At 44.6% G+C, this 25,126-nt stretch overlaps 1 protein-coding gene across 2 annotated transcripts; it reads left to right on the top strand.

The window, feature by feature from the left end:
• The first annotated feature begins 248 nt into the window (after nt 1-248).
• On the top strand, nt 249-24,296 carry abl2 (c-abl oncogene 2, non-receptor tyrosine kinase). Of its 2 annotated transcripts, XM_068707325.1 has the most exons (12): nt 249-853; nt 12,485-12,649; nt 14,768-15,063; nt 15,169-15,441; nt 15,626-15,710; nt 15,883-16,060; nt 16,192-16,376; nt 16,461-16,613; nt 16,937-17,026; nt 17,422-17,604; nt 18,637-18,651; nt 19,294-24,296. In XM_068707325.1, the coding sequence occupies exons 1-12, from the start codon at nt 637-639 to the stop codon at nt 21,117-21,119; spliced, it is 3,666 nt and encodes a 1,221-aa protein (XP_068563426.1). In that variant the 5' UTR covers nt 249-636; the 3' UTR covers nt 21,120-24,296. The 2 variants fall into 2 exon arrangements, with proteins under 2 accessions (XP_068563426.1, XP_068563427.1); XM_068707326.1 differs by lacking the exon at nt 18,637-18,651.
• Nucleotides 24,297-25,126: the final 830 nt, after the last annotated feature.

Raw genomic sequence — 25,126 nt, 5'->3', positions numbered from 1 at the left:
AATGTATTGAAGCAGTGATTGTTTTATATTAACTCTGCACTGGTTTGATAAAACAATAGCTGATAGTGGTGATAGTGGTTTTCTCAAGGACGCCGGGATCAAACTGCCCACGCCGGACCCACCCCCGCCCGCTGGAGAACTGTTGGGACCCGGTTGGTGTGGGTGCTGTAGAGGTGGAGGATCGCGGTGACAGGGGATCGAACCCCCCGCCTTGTGCAACACATCTTCTATTCTGCGGTAAAGATGGCGGCGTCAGAGGGGGCGCGTAGCGGCCGAACAACGGCAAAACCATTCTGAAAAGCTCCAGATTTGACCGAATCTCGCTCGTCAGGTTAACCGTTATTTTCGGTTGGGATACCATCTGGATCACCGGGATACAGACAAACGCTGTCACACGCCGGGGTTGCGATTTTATTGTTTAAAGGCAGAGTGGGTGGGTTTCACCGATAGCTGCTAACGTTAGCTTAACAGGCTAGCCAAGCGAGCTAGTTAACGTGAGCTCGGTGAAGAAGAGCGAGGAGGGGGATTGAGGAAGACTATTCGGGCCAGGCCGCTCCAGCTTGGGGGAATGTGAACCAGGGTTGCGCAGGGGGTTTGCTCGCTTCGTCCCAAACGTCCTTACACCAAACTACCGGGATGGGGCAGCAGGTAGGCCGCGTCGGTGAGAGCACATCGACCGGACTCCAGACACCACAGCCCCACGCGTCCCAACCGCACCAAGGGAAGGGGAACCGGGGGAGCGGCGCCGGGAAGAGACCCCGGGAACCCGGCAGTAGCACCGGTACACCGCCGGGCAGGACGGCTGCAGTCAACGTGCCCGACCCGGGGATCAATGTCTTCACACTGCATTCAGGTAACAAGAGAACCATGTTTATAAAAGAGGTGTGGGGGAACGATGAAAGAGTCCGTTTTTTACTTTGATATTTGTTTGCTGCTGATTAGCGCTTGCTAGCCGAGTCTATGCTAGTTTGACAACGACGCGTTAGCGGAAATAGCCATGCCAACTAACCTTTGCTTGTCTCATCTATTTTACCATTGCTAACGGTAATTTGTCAACTGTCTGTGCACATACACAGGAGGCCGTTTATTCAGAAGATGGACAACAAACTTGCTGAGATTTGACACGGATATAGCAGCATGTTGGAGCATATGTAGCTACGTTATGTGCTGCATGTGACTTGATGTTCCTCAAAGGACAAACAATGTGTTTGAAAAGAGGAAGAGTCTTCTCTGCTCAGCTTAAAGGGTCGTGACTGGAGGTTGGCCAGTTCTGTTTCCTCTAAGGCCCCTCTGTCTGATACTTGCTTTGGTAAACACTGATTCTTGCCTCCGGGAGGTTGAGCAGCAATTCCACCCCATTAACTCACAATAGCAGCCACCATAGGCTCGCGTTACAATACCTAGTGGTTTTCACATGCTCACTTACATCCTCTGTCTGATAACGTCTACTGTTACAAAACACTCAGCAAGCTGACTGCACAGTTTGATCCAGTGGGAAATATGTATGTGAATAATTCAGAGTCACCTTCTGTCATTGCATGATTGCTGCTCATGCAGTCGTAAACGTTTTAAAGCTGCTCTTGTGTGATTATACTTAAATATTCTACGTCTATCCTCTCGCACGATTAGTACATTTATGAGGTAATCTATGTATAACATGAGTACTGTAAATCATGCATAAAGAGTCACTCAAAAAAAAGAGAAAAAGGTGTGGCAGTACCTGCAGTCACCCATGTTCCTGCCTCAGAGCAATAGCTATGCATTGATGTTGTTATCTGCTCTGTTAGTCATGAGAACAGTGCAGATCTGAGCTGAAGAGAAATAGCCCAGCAGTGACTCCACTTGATGATCTGCCTCCGTCCTCCCAGCCGTCTCCCCTTAGGCAGGGTCTCTTAGTGACCGATCTGTGCTTATAAGTAATGGTGACGATAGGATGCCTAGTTTGTAACATGCATAATATCATAGTAATGCATTTTAGGGCTTTTCATACGGTAATGTTTTACATGTCAATCAAAAACCACCTGCACACTGTTAAGCTTTACTTCTCTCTGTGTGTGTTTTGTATTTGTGGCATCCTATGCTTGGTTTGATTGTAAACTTTTTGGGATGTTTCATGTCTGTCTACCTGCAGTTTGCTTTGTTTCTCACTCTAATGTGTCCTCCGTTGGATGGTCACTTCACACGTGCTGTGTGCTGCATAGAGGCAAAACTACTGCCATCACTTTCCTTTCCGCTGATGTCCCAGACCCAACGTCTTTACACCATTGCAGCGAGTAAGGACACATCGAAGGTGCAAGCTTTTGGGAATGGAGCACGTATTCAATTACTGGCTTGCACATCTCAAAAGTAACCTTCCTCAGCTTGAAGTACATGTACAGACAGACAGACCTACTAAGTGCAGCACCGCTTAGCGTCGGCACTGGTCTGTTCTCTCCGATGTCGGGGCAGGAGTGGCCTTTTTATAGCAGCCAGGATGCAGTCACACAGCCACTCTGCAGAGAGACTGCTGCTCTTCAAAGCACACAATAATAGAACAAAGACTCTTTCGCAAGGAAGCTTGGGACTCTGTCTTCCACCGACTATCAAAGTGCCTTTTTTTTCTGCTCGTCTATTTATGTGATAATGATGCACATCTTTGTGGGTGAAATGTGGACTTGCTCTGTAAAGGAGGCTATTTTGGTTGATGGAATGTCAGTGTTGATTAGGGCAAAAAACGAAAAGATATTGTCATTATTTGTACTTCATCCTTTAGTTTGTAAAATGTCAATTTACAAACCCAAATTGATATGTTTCAGTTGCTAATTGAGTATCACTAGAGGCCACAAAACAAGTGTTGTTTCTATATAATGTATAGTATTTTGTGTAATGACAAAATATACAAGCAAGCAGCTCTTTGACTTTATTTTCATTCACAGTAATTTATGGGATAGGTTTCTGAACAGAATCAACCACTTTTTGTCTATAGACAAATCTGTTGAGCAATAGCTGTGATTGACTTGATGAGATGGCCAGATTTGCTTTCTGGGACTTTGACAATGACACCATGTGACCAGGTCTTTTCAAGAGGAAGTTGAGATAAGATGAGCTTTATTGATCCCATGCAGGGAAGTTGAAGTGCCACAGCAGCAAAAGGAAGTACAAAAACAGACAGTACAGTTGTGAGTCAACCAGTCGGATGAAGTGTTGGTTTCACAACAGATCTAATTAGTTAGTTAGTTAGTGTAAATTTTAATATCTATTAGTGTTTGTGTTTCCATACGAGAAATGGCTTCAGCGTCTTTCCCTTTATAGTTAGCAGAGAGTGACATGTTTGGAGAGGTTTCATTAATCCAGCTTTAACCACTTTATAACAGAGTAGCATACTTCAGAAGCTAAATGATGCCTTCTTGGGATGTAATTGAAAGGTGCCAGTCTATGAGGAATGCATTTTTGTCTGTTGAACTCATGCCTGTGTGTTGCTGCCTGTCTTTCCAGTGAGTATCAGTGGGTGTCACGTGCATATGCTTCCACTAGAGTTTCTATCAGTGTGCTTTAAACCACTGAGTCATTTTAGGGGTAGATAAACACGAGGCTGAAGGTCATTGGTGTAAATTGGCTGTAAATTTGCCCAGCCAAGTGGCCTCTTTCCCTTCATGGCATCTCTCCTCAGTGGTAGTGACATTTCTCAATGTCTGCAGTTCCCAGATTTGGGTTATCTTTCTCTTTCTCCGCTATAGACGAGGCGAGTCTATAGCTCCTGTCGTCTGCTCAGGTGTGCAGCAGTTCTAATTGCACATCCATGTCTCCCAACAAGACAATGTTTACCCCACTAGACAGACAATCCAGCGAGAAAACACTGAGGTAAACAAGGACAGCCGGGGAGAAGACTGGCTCTGTGCTGATTCAAAGGGAGTCACCGCTCTGAGTATTGGTCGAAGTGCAGTATTGGTGAATCGGAGGATGCAACATATTGATGGTTCCACCCCTTCAGCGTTGTCAGGAGTTCAGAGATCGCCATCTCTGCAGAGGGTTTATCTGATGCACACACTGCAGTGAGGAGAGTCCTTTGAACTGACACAGTGGGGCAAGTCTGCGGAAAGATTAGCCTCATTTAGGCAGCACTACAATCAATCTCCATATTGTGTTTCACTTTCACATGTCTTCTATTTTGTCTATCTTTAATGAAACCTACATCTTGCGTGTAAGAACTCTGAATGGGTTGGAGTGATGGATGAATTGACTGTGTGAAGAACCGGCACTTCTTTCTATAAATCCACAAAGCGATAGGTTAATCTATTTTTACTCTGAACAGATCATAGAAATTGGGGCAGATGAGCGGACTGGAGTGTATATATATTTATTTTTTTGGCAGTTGTGCCGATAGTGACTGTAGAGCCGGCTGTACCTAAAGAGCAGTGCTATTAAAGCTGCCCGGAGGAGAAGAGAAAAGCCTGGATCCAGGATCCAAGGACGTAAGCTGATTTGCATCACGGGTGAAATTAGATTAGAGACAAATCCACTTTTCTGTGTGCTCCATGTGCTTAAAACCCCCAACAGCCAGGAAACGTCGCACAGCAGCCACTGTGATATCGTGGGACAATCGAGTTTCAGACGCTTCAGCAGCTGTCGGTGAGATTTTAATAGACTTTAAAAGATAATTTCCTGGAGTAAAATGATTTGTTGCTTAAAAAAACTAGTTAGTCAGTCCTAGTGACTGCTAACAACCACTAGGAGGAGCCATGGCCACACCTTCTCTGGGTGACACTGCCTAGAAATTGGGGCAAAAGTGAACTGAGTCTGACTGATTGTTTCAGAAATGGGAATGTGGGTGATGAGATGGATCTGTTTGAAGAATAGTGTTTCTGTGCAGATAATTTTAACACAATCGGACTTAGTTTATGTCGGAAGACTGCATACCATCCTGCACTCTGTAATGGCTGTTGGTTAAATAATTTATGTTTCTGTCCCCCCCGGTCTGACCCTCAGCTGTTCATCCCTTCAGTTGACCAGCTCTGCCAGTCTACAACTCTAGACCCAAATCTGTCAAAGAAGAGTTATCGTTTAAAAACAGAAAAACGCCCTTTAAGTTTTAATGCTTCACTACAGAATGTGCCATAATCGAATGTTACCTCACTATGATTTGCAGTCATATTTTAAGAATTCAAAGAAATATTCACCGAAGATTCTAAAAAGTTTGACGGAGCTGAGTTTTTGTTTGTGACTGCATGCTTCTGTGCCCAAACTCCCAGTTGTAGCCTTGAGCCTTTGCATCTGCTACCAGTCAACCTCCTGTAGTCCCCAAAACCACAGTCCTACTTTCTCTTTCTTGGCCTCGGCTCTCTGCAGCTCGTCTCATTTAAAGAGTGAGGATTAATCAGAACAGTGAGTGATTTGGCTTTTGCAGATGGTGAAACCACCCCTCCCATCTGTCATCTTAAAAACACCAAATGTTTTAAACTTGTGAAGAGCTCTGGCCAAATTGTTGTAGTGGCTCCTGGGTAAATCGCAGTTATAAACTGTGGGTGGAAAAAAAATAAATTAGCTATGGGGTAGGAAAGGAGGGCAGTCCCTGTGCCAAGTCTGTTAAACATTGATTCGCTTCCAGGATCAGTCCTCCTCTCTTTCGCTGCCATTATCACTGCTGCTTATCTTCTGGGTTGCAGGCTGGAGACTTGGCTAGAAATGCACACTTTCACACACACGATGTAAACACCCACACATGCAAATACACACACACACACACACACACACACACACACACACACACACACACATACACACACTTTCTCTCCGTCCTTGTTTGTAAGTGAAGTTATAATGTGGTGCAGCCCTTTCTGAGGATTATCCAACACATCCTACTGACCACATAAGGCTGTGTGACAATTCAATATATTACAATACTGTAAGCAAGGTGGTATATAGCAAATTTAAGAAAAACTGTCTAAAAGAACAGACTGAAATCTGAGTTAAAAAAAAGAACAGTGGGATCTGCATTGGCCATTTATCACAGTCTCTGGACCATCCAACATCATAGCACCACTTTTTGTCCAATCTGGATCAATATTTGCCAAAACTCTGCATTAAAAATGGATGGTGTTTTTGCTAATCGATAATGGGTATCCCACAAACACGAGGATACTGAAGAGTGAGGAATTCTGACTGACTTGTCAGTAGGAGTGTGAGATAATATCGCCAACGTGGCCCTGCTGTCCTCAAATATCCCGACTAATGCATGTGATTATTCCGAGAAGAGACGGCTACACGTAGGTTCTTCATAATGAATAACAATGCGACCCTGCTGCTGCACTGTCATGTTAGTTGTTATCATTACACTAAAGGTAATTAATCCAGTTTGAATTTGAGACAGTATATGTAAGATGAATAAAGATGGCATGGCATTGAATGTGGAGGCTCCACTGGGCTGTTTTGGCAGGCATAGGTATCTCAGCTCTCTAAGAGTATAATTTCCAATTGGACTCTGGTCAGTTCTTTCTAACTGAGTCATTGTATAGCAGCTTAAACCTACACCCTAGCATGGCTAAACAGATTAGCTGTTCAGAAATCAAGATTAGCTTCTGTAAACCCTGCGAAGAAAAGCACAGAGAGTGTGATTTCTAAGGCTTTAGAGAGATCTGCTGCGGTGAACACTCCTCTTTACGGGGACGTTGGAGAGCATAAACACACAAAAACACACACACACACACACACACACACACACACCTCAGCCAGACATTTTATACGGTCCACACATACTATTGCTTAATGCATTGGACAAGACCAGGCAGATCTACAGTGAGGCAATCTATGGTCGTGTCGGAGCTTTTGTGTGAATTTAATGGCGTCTGCGGGACAGAAAAGCATGAGGCTAAAATATAAATACGAACGATCCAAAAGCATGTATTTTTTTTTTAAGCACATGCATCAAACAGGTCAGAGTGCCTGGATGACTTTAGGTGAACTCTGTATTTTGTTTGTATCTATTAGAATATAGAATTTGCTTTAGCATGTCAAACTGTATATTTTCCGTATATGTGAAACAGACCAGTCTAGTTTTGGCTAGGAGTTTTTCAAGTCATCATGTGCCCTCCAGTCTCTCTGCTGTCACATAAAGGAGCACTTAGCTTAGCACACCTAAAGGGAAGCACTTAGAGCCCATTATTAACCCATAACAAGCCCTGAGAGGGGCAGGGCGAGCTGTGGGTTAGGCCTTCATCAGTCTCCATTCCAGGATGATCCACTGGCTCTTAAAAGGTCCAGACCGGTGCTCCTCCACTCCCTAATTGATGTAATCCCATGCAGTCAGCCGACCTGGTGGCCGTATAGAGCAGAGCTGAACAGAGAACATTGACAGGCGTTTCCCGGTAGCGGCCGGCGTGTGTGTACGTGTATAATTACTTACTCAGAGAGGTTAGCAACACCAGGATGTGTAAAAGGCGTGGGGGGATGTCTGATTGAGGAGAAGACATCTGAATCTGCCGGTGTGGACGTGTGTGAACTGTGGGTACAAGGCAAGTGCATACAAGTACATAGTGTATACCAATACAGTAGTTCCACTGCTGATGAACCGATCGGGTGTTTCAGACTGATATCAGCAAGTAAAAGTGTGGTCTTTTTTCACAATATACTTCTAGTCCTCATAAACAAGGGACTACACACACACACACACACACACACACACACACACTTGCGATGTGGCATTTAGGCTATTGTCCTTTGTCCAGTCCTCATAAACAACAACTGACTCTGCTCTCCTCCTCTAGCTATGGACTGCCTCTCTAACTGTTGATGGGATTGCTCATAAATCTGGTTTGTGACATATTTATTTGTCCTTGTTAAATACTATATACGGCTGCAACTAATGATTACTTTTAATATTTCACTGGAGATTGTTTTCTTGATTAATCGATTAGTGTTCGTTCTACAAAACATCTGGAAATGAACATTACAATAGCCTTGAGCACTTGTTGACGTCTTTAAATGTCTTGATATGCCAGCCAATAGTCCAAAACCTAAAAGATATTCTGTTTACAAATATGTAAAATCTACTAATTGCTTTATTGTTTGTAGCTCTAATACAATATTCTGTAAACGTTCTAATGTCTACTCAGTACATACTAGATGGATTTCTGCTCTGAAAGTGCGCTTGTTTGTTGCTCTCTTTATAGTTTCTCCCATTTTTATTTTCCTCATCAAAATTCTTTGTGGAGTGTTTACTATTCTGATTCAAAGGTAACGAGAGGACGTCTCATGCTGTGCAGATTGTAAAGCCTTCAGACATATTTGGGGCTACATTAACAAACCTGACTCCACTATGGTAGTCCTCCACTAACATTGACATTTCTTTCAAATCTCCATTGGTGATATCGTAAACGGTATATGTCCATGTTTATGTGTTTATGAGACACAGAATGTTAAAACGCGATTAATCAGAAAGGCTGCTACACGTTTACAACATCCAGTAGTTCTCCATTGTCTGTAGATATCTTTGACTCTCCCGTATTCCTCACCTTTTCTGTCTCTGAGTCTGCCACTGGACCTGATCGGGCCTGTCCTCCAGGCTGATGTAATGTCTTGTGTGCGTGGGTCTCATCCGTGGCATTGTCTGAGGGTTTTTGTGAGGTCTTCCTGTGGGCAGCGAGCCATCTATCTCCGCACCGCCCTCACTATGTGCTCTGCAGAGTTATTTCTGGATGTCATGCTGCTGTGTTTTGTTCACCAGCGTCTAAAAATACACCCCTTACCTCGCTGGTCGTGGGCTTCAGATACGACCTCCTATTGTTTTTGATCGGGGTGTGTAAGTGATGTTATTGTGTTGTTTAATGCTTTGGCACAAGGCAGTTGGTTGGTGAAGGGAATGCTTTAAAGACACATGGAGGCACAATCTCTCATACAAACAGCTGCAGGGGAAGCAGCAAGGAGATAGTGTGTGTGTGTGTGTGTGTGCGTGTGCGTGCCTCAGGACCAGGGTCACCTCTGTCCCAGCTGTCTTAGGGGGTGCAAGCTTGTCGTGCCCCTCAGACTTGCAAATACCCTTTCTGCTTCGCTCAACACAGAGCCGTCGTTTCTTCAGAGCGCACATGTGCTACACTTCACAGCACACACACACGCTGAGGCACCCGGACGGGCACACGACATACCCCACGCAGACCAACTGCTCCCTCAATCAAATCTCCAGCACACGAGGTCTGAGCTCGGCCAAGTGGAGCGGCATCATGCTTTTTGTCTGGCGTAGAAAGGATTTAAAAGCGATTTAAGAAACATGATCAACTTAATGAAACTGGATAATGCTAGGAAACAATTTGATGTAATTGGGGTATTTGATTTGCGCCTCGGAGTGCTTGACTAGTCGGTGATTGAGTGTCTCTTTGAGTCTTGGTGTGTCTCTGGGATGACTGGAATAGAGATTCCTCAAATCAAGACCTTTGACAAACGTGTATAGCATGATATTACTATTTCATTACAAACATTCCTGAGAATAGTCGATGTGATATGTAGCTATGTAAGAGGAGCAGCTCTGACAGTTGGCTCGGCCTGACTACAGCAGTTGTAGTCATACACACACACACACACACACACACACACACACACACACACACACACACACACACACACACAGAGACGAAAAGTGTGTCCCCAGGGGAATAGGACCAGCCATCTGCTGTTGGCCACAGCACTGGTCCAGGCCTCACACACACACACACACACACACACACACACACACACACACACACACGTCACATTCAACTCAACTTTCCTCCATACCATACATCCAGCCCTCTGTATATACATGCCCCCTCCCACACACACACTCCCTTTACCACACACTTTCCTTGTTCCCTCTCTCTGCCACGTTTTGCCATCCCTTACAGTGCGTTGAACCGCAGAGACCATCAGTCATGGATGTCTGTGTTGCCCAGATGGACCTTGGAAATCCTGGCTCCCCTCGGCCACATCAAAGCTAGTAGGGAGTTCCCAGCAGGAGGCTGCTAGTCACTGCTGTAACAGAAGTTTAGGTGGTTTGACTCAAGGACAGCGTGGGTAAATACTTTGTCTGGGGGGTCTCCCGTCTCTCTCCGATTGCAGCATTTGTACTCTGGCATGTGGAGGAAGTAGCTCGTGCTCCAGGAGAATGTACACTTGTGCTTTTCAGTCTACATAGACACGGCCAAGCTTTAAAACAACTGTTGGGAGTCAGCGGAGCGAGAAAACCTTTGTGTTTCTTCGCGATACTAGGACTGAAGATGTACTGGGAGCTGTGGCTGAGCCAGGTCACAGCCAGTGCCGCGCTGCAGTGCATGCTGGTCCAGAACAAAGGTGGGCAAGCATTGTGTGTAGATGTGGTAATACTAGACAATATTGAGCTAAACTGTTTGGCGTAGGAGAAAGACATTGAGTGCTGATTTGAACAGAACTCTCTCCGCATGCATGGCATGTGCCTGCCACATGGTGTAGCCTAACAATGGAAAATGCTTAATTTCTTGATGATGTTCTGCCAACTTTGCAAGATTAGAGCAATAACACTCAGATTTCACTCTGATTGTTCACACATTAGCTGACTTTAGAGTCCATTTTTCACAGGCAGCTATTTTTGTGCTCTTGTTCATCACAATAGTGATTTTACACCAGCTTTCTTTTAGCTTGGTTGCATTGCTTTTGCATTTGTTAGTTTGGTGGGCTGTTCTGGTACTAGACCAACAACATACATCTACTAGGGATGCAACGATACCGATATCGGGCCGATACTGATTCAATAGCTGAATCGGATACCGGTGACATCTTCAATTCTATGTTTCTATACTATTTACATTATTTTTAGAAATTTGAACTTGTGCACTAGTGACGAGACATTATGAATAACTATGTAGAAATAGCCAATCTTCTCGCTGATGGGCTGTCTGTTGAACTAAAAGTTCCTCACAGTAACTTTCTATTTCTGTTCTTAAAGGCTGCATTACAGATCCATTAGAATGTTTCTCTCATCCCTGTCTAATTGTAAGAAAGGAGTTGTTATGAATCACCTCGTTTCCTTGTTAAACTTTTGCCTGTATCAGCTTTTAGCAGATGTTGAAACCGGAAGATGACCGTTAGCTGTCCTCATGAGTGGTTCATGTTGTCTCTTTCTGTTCCTGAAATCATAGTCATGTGATTATTGTCTTGATCTTTGACTTCAACTTTAACCATTTAGTTGCATTTTGACTAAAATAAAAATCAGTATAAAAGACTACACCATTATACAGAAATAATGGCTTGTCTGTGCTGATCACTGCCAAACCACGTTTTATTTTGGGTTTTTATGCGTACAATAAGTCATATAGACGCTATTTTAAAAGTAATGCAGCCAGATCAACTCTGTTTATGGTCTTGGCATTTGTAGCAGTGTGTGTTGCCCACTTGTTTTTTAATATTTTGCTCACATGGACAAAATATAAACGCTCCTCCTTATAATGCAATCCTATACAGTTACACCACAAACTACTGCCCCAAAACAACTACAGAATGATGATTATGACTGTAGGGCCTATTTGCAAAGCTCTGTTTTGGATTATACTAAAGTGTGCCTACATTAACCAAAATAATCAAGTATAATCACTATGTAGACGCCATTGCTTTCACCTTCTTTTAAGGCAAGAAAAAAACATGCCAAGTAATAGCTTTTTCCATTTTAAAGTTGCTTGTTTTGAAGAAGTAGTTCTCCATTCTCCGTCCCTGTGATCCGCCACCCTTATCTCCCACTTGCTCAGCAGCTGTCCAGACATGCAATGACTTTGGCAGCAGCTGTTGCGTTTAATATGTGTAAGCCTCGCATGTACTTGTTCTTCGTGTGTGTGTGTGTGTGTGTGTGTGTGTGTGTGTGTGTGTGTGTGTGTGTGTGTGTGTGTGTGTGTGTGTGTGTGTGTGATGTAGCTATGGTAATCACTGCATTTTGTGCGGAGAGAGATTCTTTCCGACCACTCTGTCGTAGCTCCTCCCCTCTTGCTCTCTGTGAATACAAAAATTCAGAAACACTCCCACCTCAGATCTTACCTGGCTCGCGCTAGAGACGACGGGCTTCTGTGTGTAGCCATCGATAACCAGGCTCTTCAGAGAGTGGATTGAGTAAAGCAATGCTTTTGAGGTGCCTGCAGGCAAGCAGCAGTTTTGAGGACGAGTGGACGGCTCTGAGCGGCCACCATCGCCACACAGGGTTCAGGCAGGGGCAAGAGACTGGACAGAGAGGTAGACAATCAGTAACATGGACACTTGAATCTGTATCATGTGGTTAGAGGACATCTTGCCTCAGCTACCCTGTTAAGCAAGTACTTTTAGCATCAAGATAGTATTGGAATATGACAGCTTGTGGTTATTAGACACAAAACAACTTATTGTTATGGGTTTCTGTTTGATTGTGGCAACATTTCTTTTTCCTCCGCTGTTGTTCACCTATGTAAATGATGTTGCATTCCCGGTCCCATTTGTTTGGGTTTATCCTCCCTCTCCCTGACCGTTGCTCCTTCTCTTCTTCCAGAAGCTCTCCACCGGCCGTTCGGCCTGGACTCCGCAGCGCTGACGGAGGCGGTGCGCTGGAGCTCCAAGGAGAACCTACTGGGGGCGGCCGAGAGCGACCCCAACCTCTTCGTTGCACTTTATGACTTTGTCGCCAGCGGAGACAACACGCTCAGCATCACCAAAGGTGATTTCATTCCATTTTCATTTCTTTTCTCTGATTCACTGTAAATGGATTGCAACAACTGTTTATGTTGATGTTGTTTGCCTACTAACTGCCTCACGACAAAAAAAAAAAAAAAAAAGAGTTTTCGTGACATTATGTGCTGAAACAAGACTTGAAAAACTTGTCCTCCAGGCCATTCTTTTCCATGCATCGTCACTGAAGGTTGCGTCTTGGCTACGTGTCGTGCCTTCTGTTGCAACCGAAACGAGGGATTCCTTACGTGTAGGAAAGAGTCATTGGATAAATCCTGGAGGCAATGCCTGTGATTGGCAGGTCGGCAACTCCTATCTGAAAGGATGTTTGATGAGTAAAAGTGTAGTTATGCCAGAGGAATGTTGTGTGTCAATAGAGCTCACCCAACCGTCACTCTCATTGTACTCTGTCGTGACATCAGCCCGTATCTGACCCCCGGCCTAAAGCTTTCTTTGTCAACCTCCCAAACCCGTCACATCACTCTTTCACACTTTACTTCTTTTACACCACCTGTGAGCCAAATGTTTGTCTACTTTATCATCCACTAGTCCAGAGGTTGAAAAAAAGTAATATCAGAGCATGTAATGAGAAAATTGTTCTGTAAATCTTTAGTTCAAACCAGCAGTTAGCCGGTCAACCGTCTCTCCCCAGAGTAATAAGCTTAAAATATCCTCATCATATTAGAGACAGCCCTGCTCGGGATAGCAAGGCTTGTGTCCCCAACCGATCTAAAAGCATTAAATGTGGCGGAGTGTTAATTATCCATCGTTTTCATACTTCCACGGCAGCTGCCTGGGATGGAAATGATGTTTAGACCCTGACTCATGGAGTGAATCTGAGATTCCTGCCCACATGCGAGCACATGTGCACTCCCAGGCCCTGCTGCACTATTCCTATCTGTCCGGCTCTTTGCCCCGTCCCATGGAAACACCCCAGCATGCCTCTAGTGTGTGTGTTTCCATATGTTAATGTTAATATAGAATATGTTCAACTGTAATAATGACAGGTGGGTGAGCACAGCAGTCAGGGGCTGATCAGAGAAGGGACTTAACAAGCCCTCGTCTGGAGCTAATCTCTCTCTTTTCTGTGCCACTTTGAACTAGGGCCCAGCTTCAGGCAGACATGGCTCCCAGTGTGTGAGGCAAGGACGCAGTCAGTGTTTCCACTCCCACAGAACTTACAGACACAGAGGAGACTGATGGATTGGTGGGCTGGATGTGGATAACCATCTCTGTTTAGAGTAGTTCTGTGGGTAGCTAGGATAGTGTTTCACTTTAAGTGCTAGACTTGCAGCTCTAGTCAGTGGTTACATGTTAGAGGGCCATGGTTGACTGACTGACTGACTAGACTTACTGTTGTGTAAAGGCATGCGACCGAGTCATGCTGGCTGCATTCAGATCCACTCCAGCCCTGTGAGAAATGCTGGATAACTTTTTAATTTGGCCGTTTTATTTCTTCTGTTTGCCTTGTGACGAAAGATCAAATAGTAGCCGCCGTGATAACTTTTCAGAGTTGTGTGAGTTTCATTCTAGTTTCATCATTTTGTCGTCTGATGAGCCCTTTTAAAGCATTCATTTGTTACCCCAGCTGGACTTCCTGGATCAGTGTTGTTTGTTACACTGATGCCCCCCCCCCATCCCCCCTCCTGTCTCCAGCACATCAGCCGCTCTGCTCACCCACGTCTTCAGCACTGACGTCGGAGATAAAGACAACAGACCAAGTCACTACATGCCTGGTGTTGCCGAGCCCTCTATGACAGATATGCAGTTCACCCAACCCTATCATTGTTCCATAGCTTTTGATCTAGTTATAATGAGAGGAATGTCGAATACATGACTCCTCTCTCCTGTGTGCGACCGGTTATTTACCAACGTTGGGGCCTGATAAGAAATTCTCTTCTTTGTTGTGTCTCTCTAAGGAATTTGAGAGACAAATTAATGAAATCCTGTAATCGGCTTCAGATATTTAATTATAAAACATAAGAAACCTTTTCTTTAAAGTCATGATTAGAGATTTTTTTATATAACTTGTTAACCACCAGTCCACGCTGCCACTGATTATGTCCCCATGAGATCAAGTCTTACACGTTGCCTCTCCTGTGTCTAGGCGAGAAGCTGCGAGTGCTGGGCTACAACCAGAATGGAGAGTGGAGTGAAGTGCGCTCTAAGAACGGCCAGGGTTGGGTGCCCTCCAACTACATCACGCCAGTCAACAGTCTGGAGAAGCACAGCTGGTACCACGGGCCCGTGTCGCGCAGCGCCGCCGAGTACCTGCTCTCGTCCCTCATCAACGGCAGTTTCCTGGTCCGGGAAAGCGAGAGCAGCCCCGGACAGCTGTCGATTTCCCTCCGCTATGAGGGGAGAGTCTACCACTACCGGATCAACACATCCTCTGATGGAAAGGTAGAGTTATATTCATGATACTCTTGAGATGTAGATGGTGTTAGGACTTAAACAGCATTTATAAACTCTGTCCCTCGCCTCCCCCCCCCCCCCCCCCCCCCCCAGGTGTATGTGACGTCCGAGAGTCGTTTTGCCACCCTGGCCGAGCTGGTCCACCACCACTCCACTGTAGCCGATGGCCTGGTCACCACCCTGCACTACCCAGCTCCTAAATGTAACAAGCCCACAGTGTACGGCGTGTCGCCCATCCACGACAAGTGGGAGATGGAGCGCACGGATATCACCATGAAGCACAAGCTGGGAGGAGGCCAGTATGGAGAGGTGTACGTGGGAGTGTGGAAGAAGTACAACCTCACGGTGGCTGTCAAGACACTCAAGGTAAGAAGCCCCTCCCCTATCATCATTCATGTCACTGAGCTTTATTGTGGGAAGCTGGTTTGTGAAAGTGGTTATAGATCGCCACCTGCAGGCAGACTTTGGTCATACACGTGCTGCCATGTCTTTCCAACCCACTGATTCCTCTTTTCTTTTTGCTTTTTTTTTCCATTTTCCATCATGACAGGAGGATACCATGGAAGTTGAAGAATTTCTGAAAGAAGCAGCAGTTATGAAGGAGGTTAAACACCCAAACCTCGTTCAACTACTAGGTCAGTAATTATGAACACTGATTCTATGTTACTGTGCCGCTACAAAACCAAACCGCTTTTCATACTGTATTTATCTCAATACATTCTAGATTACTTATGAGCTGGCTGTGGTAGACGCGTTCACTCTTAGCGGTTGTTGGCATCTGTCTTCTGACTGCTGCCTCTCCCACAGGTGTGTGTACGTTGGAGCCTCCGTTCTACATCGTAACAGAGTACATGCCACACGGCAACCTACTGGACTACTTGAGAGATTGTGACAAGGAGGAGGTGAACGCTGTGGTGCTGCTCTACATGGCCACACAGATCTCCTCTGCCATGGAATATCTGGAGAAGAAGAACTTTATACACCGGTGAGGAGATACTCAAGACGTGTGTGTGTGTGTATATGCATGCCATGCCTCATTTGTCAGAGTAATCTAAATTCTCTTTCTTTCTCTCGCTCTCTTTCTCTCTCTCTCTCTCTTCTCCTTGCCTCCCTCAGGGATCTCGCAGCGAGGAACTGCCTAGTCGGGGAGAATCACGTTGTGAAGGTTGCAGACTTTGGACTGAGCAGGTTGATGACTGGCGACACTTACACCGCCCACGCTGGGGCCAAGTTCCCCATCAAATGGACTGCACCGGAGAGCCTGGCATACAACACCTTCTCAATCAAGTCTGATGTCTGGGGTGAGCAATACATGAGCATACATTCATATTCAGTGTATTCAGCTAATTTTTCCATGTGCTAATGTTTGATCCGCTTCCTTACAGCATTCGGGGTGCTGCTGTGGGAAATTGCCACCTACGGCATGTCTCCATACCCTGGAATCGATCTGTCTCAGGTCTATGACCTCCTGGAGAAAGGTTACCGCATGGAGCAGCCCGAGGGATGCCCGCCCAAAGTCTATGAACTCATGAGAGCATGTGAGTAGGATCTGTCCTACCTGCCTTTTAATTATTCACCAAGTGGTGGCACTAAAGTGGGAAGACATGGATAGAGGTCGACAGCTGTGAAAAAGTTGGTTTGGGCTTTAATCTTTCTGAGATGCTTGTCGAAACCTTTGTCATATCACAGTTTGCTGCATCCCCTTCCATACTGTCTTAAAACTCAAAATCCTGAAATAAGAAAGAAGAAAACAGACTTAGAAAAACAATAGTCTGGAATTAAGGGGTCTGTGAAAGACCAGATTGTTTAAGTCTTAAATTGTTGTCTTTTAGTAACACGCCTTTTTGTCTCTCTCTACCAGGCTGGCAGTGGAGCCCATTGGACCGGCCTTCGTTTGCAGAGATCCACCAAGCCTTTGAAACAATGTTCCATGACTCCAGCATCTCTGAAGGTAGAGTAACATGTAGCTTACCCTCAAAACCTGCATTCATGAAGTTTCTAAAACCACGGCTCTGACTGAGCTGAACAGGCAAACTCTCGTTCAGAAAGCTGACGTTTACTCAGCTCAGCAGAGCTGCCTTGAGAGACAGCTAGAAAATCTTATATAAAATGAAACTGTATTAATCCCTGTTAAGAAACAGTGTCATTGGAGCAGCATCATGTATAAAATAGGGTAAAAATTAGAAAACAAAAAGTTTATAACTCACCACATAATGCAAGAGTTTGACTAATCATTTGATGAGGATTGAACATCGTCATGTAAATGAATTGGTAAATGTATGTTTGACTTTGTATTGTGACTGCCTTCTAATAGTTTGAATCTTTTTTTTTTTGTGGACATTGCAGAGGTAGCAGAGGAGCTCTGTAAGACGGCCTCCTCTGGTCACTGTGGACCACTGCACCCGTTCAGTCACGACATGCCCCTGTTGCCTTCCAAATCTCGCACACTCCACAAGCACACAGAAAACAAGGAAAACATTGAGGGTGGACTCGACGGACGATCCGACCACGGCACGCACGGTCACTCAGGTACAGCCAGCCATGCCTACCTTTCTTCCAACCAGTCAGATGCACCACACTATGATTCTGCAGGTATGCCAGAGAACGCCGATTCACAGAGTACACTGCAGCGCCGACAAGCCCGCCGCCTGAAAAGAAGGGCCGTCATTTTCCCCCCCGGCTGACCACTGGTGCCCGGCATCTGTCTAGCATCCGGTCGATCATCCAGCGCTGTCTCAAGGCAGATCTGCAAGCACAGCCCGACATAGTCTCTATACACTGGCCTAGAGTTACAACTGTTCCAGCACTCAGAAGTATTTGATTTCTAATGTTCAAGGTTGTGTTTATTCAGCCGTGAAAGTGCTCATGTCCGTGTCATCCGACACCAATTAAAAGATGTTAAAGATGCTATAATAGAAATTATAAAATATAAATTCGCACAGCTCCTCTTTCATGTGATTCATCTATGGAATCTGTTTTTGTTATCTGTGATAGAATGAAGGTCTTGCTCATTATCCGTCTTGTCCTTTATTGCATTACTGTTATTCCCACATCCCAATCAATAGTTGGTGACACATCATGTATGTATTAATCATATTTGCTAACCCTAAGATTAAATTTCCATTTTGTTTGTCTTGTCTTGTTTAATTTATTGCTTATTTATTTGTTTTATATTGAAAATAAAATGTTTCATTTGTGTGTTTACTCGATGTGTGAAGAAGACTGTCTGTCCCTGTCTTTGTCTTGGTTTGTCTTTTTTCACCTGTGAGCATTTTGTTCAGCTTGTATGTTTTGGTCCATGAACATAATTAATGAACAAGTATTCACCAATATAGTAAACGGTAGCTTTCATTAAGTCATAAATCAAATATAAATCGTTACTATGATAATGCAGAGCTTTTTACAGTGTCATTAAGCACAAAGCATGACTCATAAAACATCATCACACGTTTGATATTAATGAACCCACAAAGACTGTAACCACAGTTCATGTCTAATGTGTTGTACTAATATTCCTCGTTTGTATGCATTTATATTTCCATGCAAATGCTATCAATGAAGAGAGAACCATGCCAAGTAAGAAATGCTGAGTGAACTGTTTGTGACTTCACGTAACTAACTGTTGTAGTTATAATGGGTTAGATTTAAGTTTTCTCCTCCACACGTCCTAATTCATTGTCTGGTTAGTGAAGGTTGAGCCCCATTCTGTAGTGATTTAAAGGCCAGCAGAAGTGTGAACGTGTGTTTCCCTCTCAACAGCCCTCCTCGTAACGGGTTGGGCAGTTTGTGTACGGCTTGTGTTATCAAGTCCTAGAAGTGTATTCATCACCCCATCTTTTACAAGAGCAGCTTGTAAATCATTGAATTAGTGTTTGCATGTGCATGACTGGCATGGCCTGAAAACTTTCCATCCCTTTTCCTGAGATGCTTTTTCCTGACTCGTGAGTCCCAGAGGAGGAAAGAAAAGCTTTTAGAGAGGGAGCGAGAGGAAGAGAATAGTCCATTTTTATCACAACAGCACACCGCTGCCTGATGTATTGAGTGACATTAATCTATAGGCAAGCATATTGAGAGACTAAAGGGATTCAGTGCAGTGTTATTCATTACCTTGTTTCTTGCAAGGTATTAAGTAACCGTTTAACAAAGATGTGGGTTTTTGCTGAGTTCAGCCCAGCTTTGTTGCATTGTTTTAATCCGGCCCTCTTTCCTTCTTTCCAGGCTGGGCTTCCACCTTGTTAGGAGGGGATGGCCGATCGGGCAGCTCCCCGGCTCTGCCCAGGAAACAGCAGCCACGAGATAAATCTCCCGGCAGCTTTTTAGAGGACACACAGGACATGGGCACGTTTACGCGAGACCGCAAGACTGGCTTCTTTAGCTCCTTCATAAAGAAGAAATCCTCCTCCTCGCCGTCGTCTCAGCTCCAACAGAACCTCCCGACGCCGCCCAAGAGGAGCAGTTCTTTCCGGGAGATGGAAACTCAGCCTCACAAGAAATACGAGCCCACCGCTGATTTCAGCGCTCCTCCTCCCCAGCCCCATTCGGACAGTCTTAGTGGCTTCTCTGCTTCTCCCTCTCACTCCCACGGGGAACCGGCCCAGCCTCAGTCACGCTGCTGCGGGGCTGCTTTTGGACAGAAACCCTCTGGTGGGGGGCTTGCTTCACAGGTGACCAGCGGCAGCAGTTGGAGTGGGCTGGCTGGGTTTTTTACCCCTCGTCTCATCAAAAGGACCCTAGGGCTACGGACAGGAAAGACCACCTCTTCAGAGGAGGGTGGGAGTATAGCAGGAGGGCCTAAACCCTTTCCTAGGTCCAATTCTACCTCCTCAATGTCCTCTGGGCTGCCAGACCTGGAGCGCATGGCTCTGACTTTACCCAGGAACCGCAGTGCTAAACCCCCTCTAGAGAGGACTTCCTCCACTACCTCCCAGCCAGAGAACGGGGCCGCACGGCCCTCGGAAACTCTGCTGAGGAGGATGGATGAGGGGACTGCACAGATCAGGGAAAGGCCCAAAGCCAAGCTATTACCCCGAGGCACTGCCGTAGGGGTGAGGGCGCCGGGGGTTGGGGGGGAGGTGGGGGAATCGGACAGTCTGTCTCGGGTCAAGGAGGGCAGAGAGGAGAGTGGGGGAGGACTGGACAGGCAGCAGAGTTGGTCATCTCCCTCTAAGACTTCTAGTTCGATAGCTTCATCGGCCGCGGCAGGTGCGCCAACTCACAACCACAAAGTTCCGGTCCTGATCTCCCCCACGCTGAAGCACAGCCCAGCTGACGTGCACCTGGTCGGACTGGACTCTCAGGGGAACCGCTTCAAACTGCTGTCCGAGCACCAAGCAGACCGGGACAGGCCGCGGCTTGTCAAACCCAAGTGTGCTCCTCCTCCCCCTCCCACCCTGCGCAGCCTGCAACACTCGTACAGCGGCGACGGGGAGGAGCAGGCAGGAGGAGCACCGGTGGAAGTCAACGGAGACACATTGAAAGGTCACAGGTCGGGGCGAATGTCGGGTGGAGCGACGACGGGCAGACCGTCAGTGCCGCCACCACAAGTGCCTCCCGCATCATCCTCCTCCTTTTCTCCATCCTGCCCCGCCACCATCAACACGACCCCCACCAAAATGGCCAACGGGGCCGCCACCACGGCCTCCTCTTCACACACGGCGTCATCCGCCGCTTCCAAAGTGGCACTGCGGCGAACCAGGCAGCAGGCGGAGAGGGTGCCCCTGGAGCGAGTTAGTCGCGTGGCCCTGCTGGAGTGCGCCGAGTGCCTGAGCAGCGCCCTCCACGCCAGCTCCGAGAGCCCCTCCAGCAGCCAGGTGCTGGACGCTGGCCACCAGCTGCTAGACTACTGCTCAGGTTACGTGGACTGCATCCCTCAGATGAGGAACAAATTTGCCTTCCGAGAGGCGGTGGGGAAGCTAGAGCTCAGCCTGCAGGAACTGAGGGCCTCGTCCTCCGGAGGTGGAGTGCTGAGCGGCGTGGGCCCCACCACTGTACAGGACAACCTGCACAGCTGTATTAAAGAGATTAGTGACGTAGTACAGAGGTAGCCACTGTGACAACACCAACCGTCACCCCCAACTACCCAACAGACTGCTAATATTCCTTTTTTGTTCTGGTTCTTTTGACAGCTTTTTGGGGGACGAAGTTAGTTGAATCTCTTTAAGTACCTCAGAGAAATCACTACAAAATTTATTCTTTTTACTGTTTACAAACAACTGTTTCGTAAAATGCCAGTGTGGACACTAGTTTTGCTGACCTATAAGTATTTACCAACGTTTTTACCAAACTTCACGTGGTTTAAGTCGCACCCTGGTATTTTTAGCCCCTCACCTCCACCTGGCCGTGATAAAGGCCTCTTCGCTAAATGAATGTTGAGTGTATCGGCTGTGTGAAGGCAAAGTGGACGCTCACTCTGCTCTTCTGTCAGTCTGTCACATAGTGAGAGTGATGGCGGTTGTGCTCAGCCTTACTGAGAATACTAGACGACTGTTTTCACTGACAAAGCCCGAACAGTGTTTCACAGATGGGTGAATCATCAGTTGGATGTATTGTGTTTCGCAGTAGAGTATTTTGCTCAGTGTCTGGGGAACTAAGTGATCATAAGCCATTTTTTTTTTAAAGCCATTATATTCGAAAGGATTGGAAACATCAGGATTCGATATGATTCAAGGTTTTGAGGTCTCAATTTGGTTGTTTTTTTTAACTTATTTTCATGAGTGTTTTTAAGTAGATAAAGAAATGTGATAAAGTATCAAAACTGCTCATGTTAATATCGGACTAAAGCCTTGTTTCTGAGAATAATCTTTTGAGAATAGTCAACTGTTTAGACGCAGACATTCCCACGTGTCCACACAAGGTAATCGTTGAGAAAAAAGACTGAAAGGATCACTTGCATCATTGCTACTCGTGTGCATCTGGCAAGCGTGTAAATATGCTCAAATGAAACGTTACGTGTACGTTTCGGTATTGCCAAATACAGGCTTATCAAATCTAAAAAGATTTTAAATCTAGAAAAGATTTATTCGATTCCAAAACACAATACAGAATGTGGGCTGTTTTGTCAAATGCACGGCATTTGTCTTTGCTTCAGTGTCGTGACTCACGTTCACACCGTAACACAGTGCCACATAAATGGGGGGGAATCCCCAGTCTCCTTAAGCATTTCAATATTTATGTCCAGTTATCCTTGCACACTGCATTTCTTCCTACGATGGAGCATAAAGGAGTGGGGGGGAGAGCACAGGGTAGCGCATGAGCAGGTGAATTGGGACAGTATTTCTAAAAGTGTCCTTCTGAGTACGGACAGTGCTGGATTCCCTGTAGCCTTGTCGTGTCCTCAGTGCCTCAAATTCTTCCATGTATGAACACTGCGAAATGCAGAGACCTACTTCACACTAATCACACACAGTACTGATCTCTCAACAACAAAAACAACTGCAGTATGTCTTCAGCACATGAGTGATTTGTACATTTATTTGGTTCAAAGAAAAAATGCTTTTTAGAATGTCTATGTCTGAACTTGAATTTTAAATTATTCCTGATTTTTTTTCTTCTTTTTTTTTAAAGCACAGACCTATTTTGAGAGAAAAGTTATGTAAATATTTGATTTATTTCATATCCAGGAAACAAAAGATGTATGTGTAGTTACAGCATTAAGAGCGATGTTTTTGACTGAAGAGATGTATTGCGAGACGTAGGCTCATCCACCCTGATCTGAATATCTGCTTCATGAATGTATTTGTCTTCTGTTCTGAACCCGGTCGAATGTTCATCTGCATGACTCTTTAATCTTTTAATTTTTTTTTAATTATTTATTATACTTTTTTTTTTTATTGGCCCATACTTCTAATTTTGGTCACACTAAATAATAAGTCCAGGAACAGCTGCTCTGTTTTTTTGAGCACAAACTGTGTACAGCGCGCACACGCAACTTGCTCTGGCTCACATCATATCGTACACTGGATAAGGCCTCAGACACATTGGCTCGTTGACACATGTTGCATATGAATACTACAAAATCTGTAAACACTGCAGGTCCAGAACACTTTCAAAATGCCTGTTAATGACACTTGATGGATTTGCCAAGTAAATGTTTTGTCCACTTGTGTTGTGATGCGTTTTTACATCATTTCATGTTGTTGTGTGTCAATATTTATGTCCATTTTCTTGCCAAACAGGATCCTTTTGAGACAAACTGATGACTCGTGTCTATTCACTGTGAGTTTCAAATAACATGGATGAAAAAAATGCCATCTTTTCTTTCATGATTCTTGGTGCCTTTTTTGTGAACAAATGATTTATGTACAGCACACTATCACTGAGAGAATTCAACGGTTTGGCAATGTTAAAGTCCATCATTAAAACATGTTTTCTTTCCTTTGCCATGAGATTGTGATTTCACGACAGCATGCATTTCTGTCATTTGGAGGTTAATGGTCAGATGCAAACTTGAAACCAAAAGGTGCACTTTGTCTTTTGAAGATTATGTATTTAGATACTCTAGCAAATGACACATGAGTCTGCTGCACTAAACCCAAGCTGCTGTGTTGTCTCATAATCTGATCACATCAAAGGTTTTGTTGAGAAATGTCTCTTTAGAGTTTTCTGTTGATGTGTGTAGTGCATCTCTGTGGAGCAGGTTTTCCAAAAAAAAAAAGCCTTATCAAGAAAAAATGTAACCTCCCAGAATCAACACGTTTCCAGTCTGGACTGTTTTTAAAGAAATAAAAGATGTAGATTTTTAAACACTATTTACAGAGTCAATACATTGATTTGGTACCAATGTTCTTTTCTCAAATCTGATATCTGGACAGACGCTGTTCAATATTTGAGCTGACCACAAATTTCTGCTTATTCTCAATATCGGTCTTCTCCGTTGTCTTTATTTATGCTGCCTGCATTTATCCTGTATATCTGTTCTATTTCTTTTTCTCCTGTCTCAGTTGTGGAGAAGAGCTCTGGAGATTGTGTGTACACATCATTATACCAAAGGCCACTTCTTCAGTTGTACGAGTGCAATGTAAACCAACACACAAAGTAATGGAATATGTGAATTTAAACAGGGATAAATGTGGCAAGAGATGTTAACATTAACTTTTTTATTGTACAAAATATATATTTTGTGTTTTTGTTTTGTTTTTTTATTTAAAGCTCACGTTATATTACTGTGAAGTTTTGCTCATCAGTGTTAAGCCTATTGTAAATAATAAAGATATTGATGAATACTGTTTTGTTTTTGGTATGTTCATCTGCCACCAAACATTTCAATCATTTTTTTAAACAATTATTAAAATGAATGTTGGTGGCTCAAAAGCTCAGGCACGTTAGCCTCGATGCTAAGCTGCAGGCAGCAGACTTAGTACAGTGGGAGGTAAAGTTGACTGTTGCTGTACATCTAGTCCATTTACTGTACTTAAGTACAATTTTGATGTACTTGCTCTTCACTTGAGTATTACTCTCCAATTTATTTTCTACAGCCCAAAATCACAAGTTTGCCTCAGAGAGCTTTACAAAATATAACCTCTAATGGGGAGGGGAGGGGAAAAAAGAAAAACCCTTAGTGAGAGCACCAGAGGAGGAATCCCTCTCCCATAATGGACAGAAGTGCAGTAGATGTCATGTGTACAGAATGAACAACATTACAGAGCCACAACACATTCAATGCATATGATATAAATGATTCATATAACGAGAGTAGTGAGCAGAATAACGATGGCAAAATTATGACTTCTAATAGTAACAGCTGCAGTGGATATAATAGAATAATTATGATAGTAAAAACATTAATCAGTAATAGAAATGAGTTTATTAATAATGATAATGAAGCACAACCACGGTCCAGGTGTAACCATGATGGAAACCTGCAAGAGGAGAAAGCTCAAAGATTCCGGAGAAGAAGCAGTTAATAAAATATGATTCATTATCAGAATTACCCAACAGTGTATGCAGTAGTTAAACTAGCTCCACCTCGAACAACTACAAGATTGAAGTAATGCTCAAAATGTTTGATGATCCAATAATAAAACACTGACTAAAACTTTTAGTTTTGATATTT

The sequence above is a fragment of the Cebidichthys violaceus genome, unplaced genomic scaffold, assembly GCF_023349555.1.
Source record: "Cebidichthys violaceus isolate CVI_PGR_0920_01 unplaced genomic scaffold, fCebVio1.0.p SCAF_13, whole genome shotgun sequence".
NCBI lineage: Eukaryota > Metazoa > Chordata > Actinopteri > Perciformes > Stichaeidae > Cebidichthys > Cebidichthys violaceus.
This window is presented reverse-complemented; position numbering and strand designations above follow the sequence as displayed.

Coding starts and splice junctions, on each gene's coding strand:
- abl2 (XM_068707325.1), top strand. CDS start 637: ATGGGGCAGCAGGTAGGCCGCGTCGGTGAGAGCACATCGACCGGACTC. Junction 16,061..16,191: donor AAGAAGAACTTTATACACCG/GTGAGGAGATAC, acceptor TGCCTCCCTCAG/GGATCTCGCAGCGAGGAACT. Junction 16,377..16,460: donor AATCAAGTCTGATGTCTGGG/GTGAGCAATACA, acceptor GCTTCCTTACAG/CATTCGGGGTGCTGCTGTGG.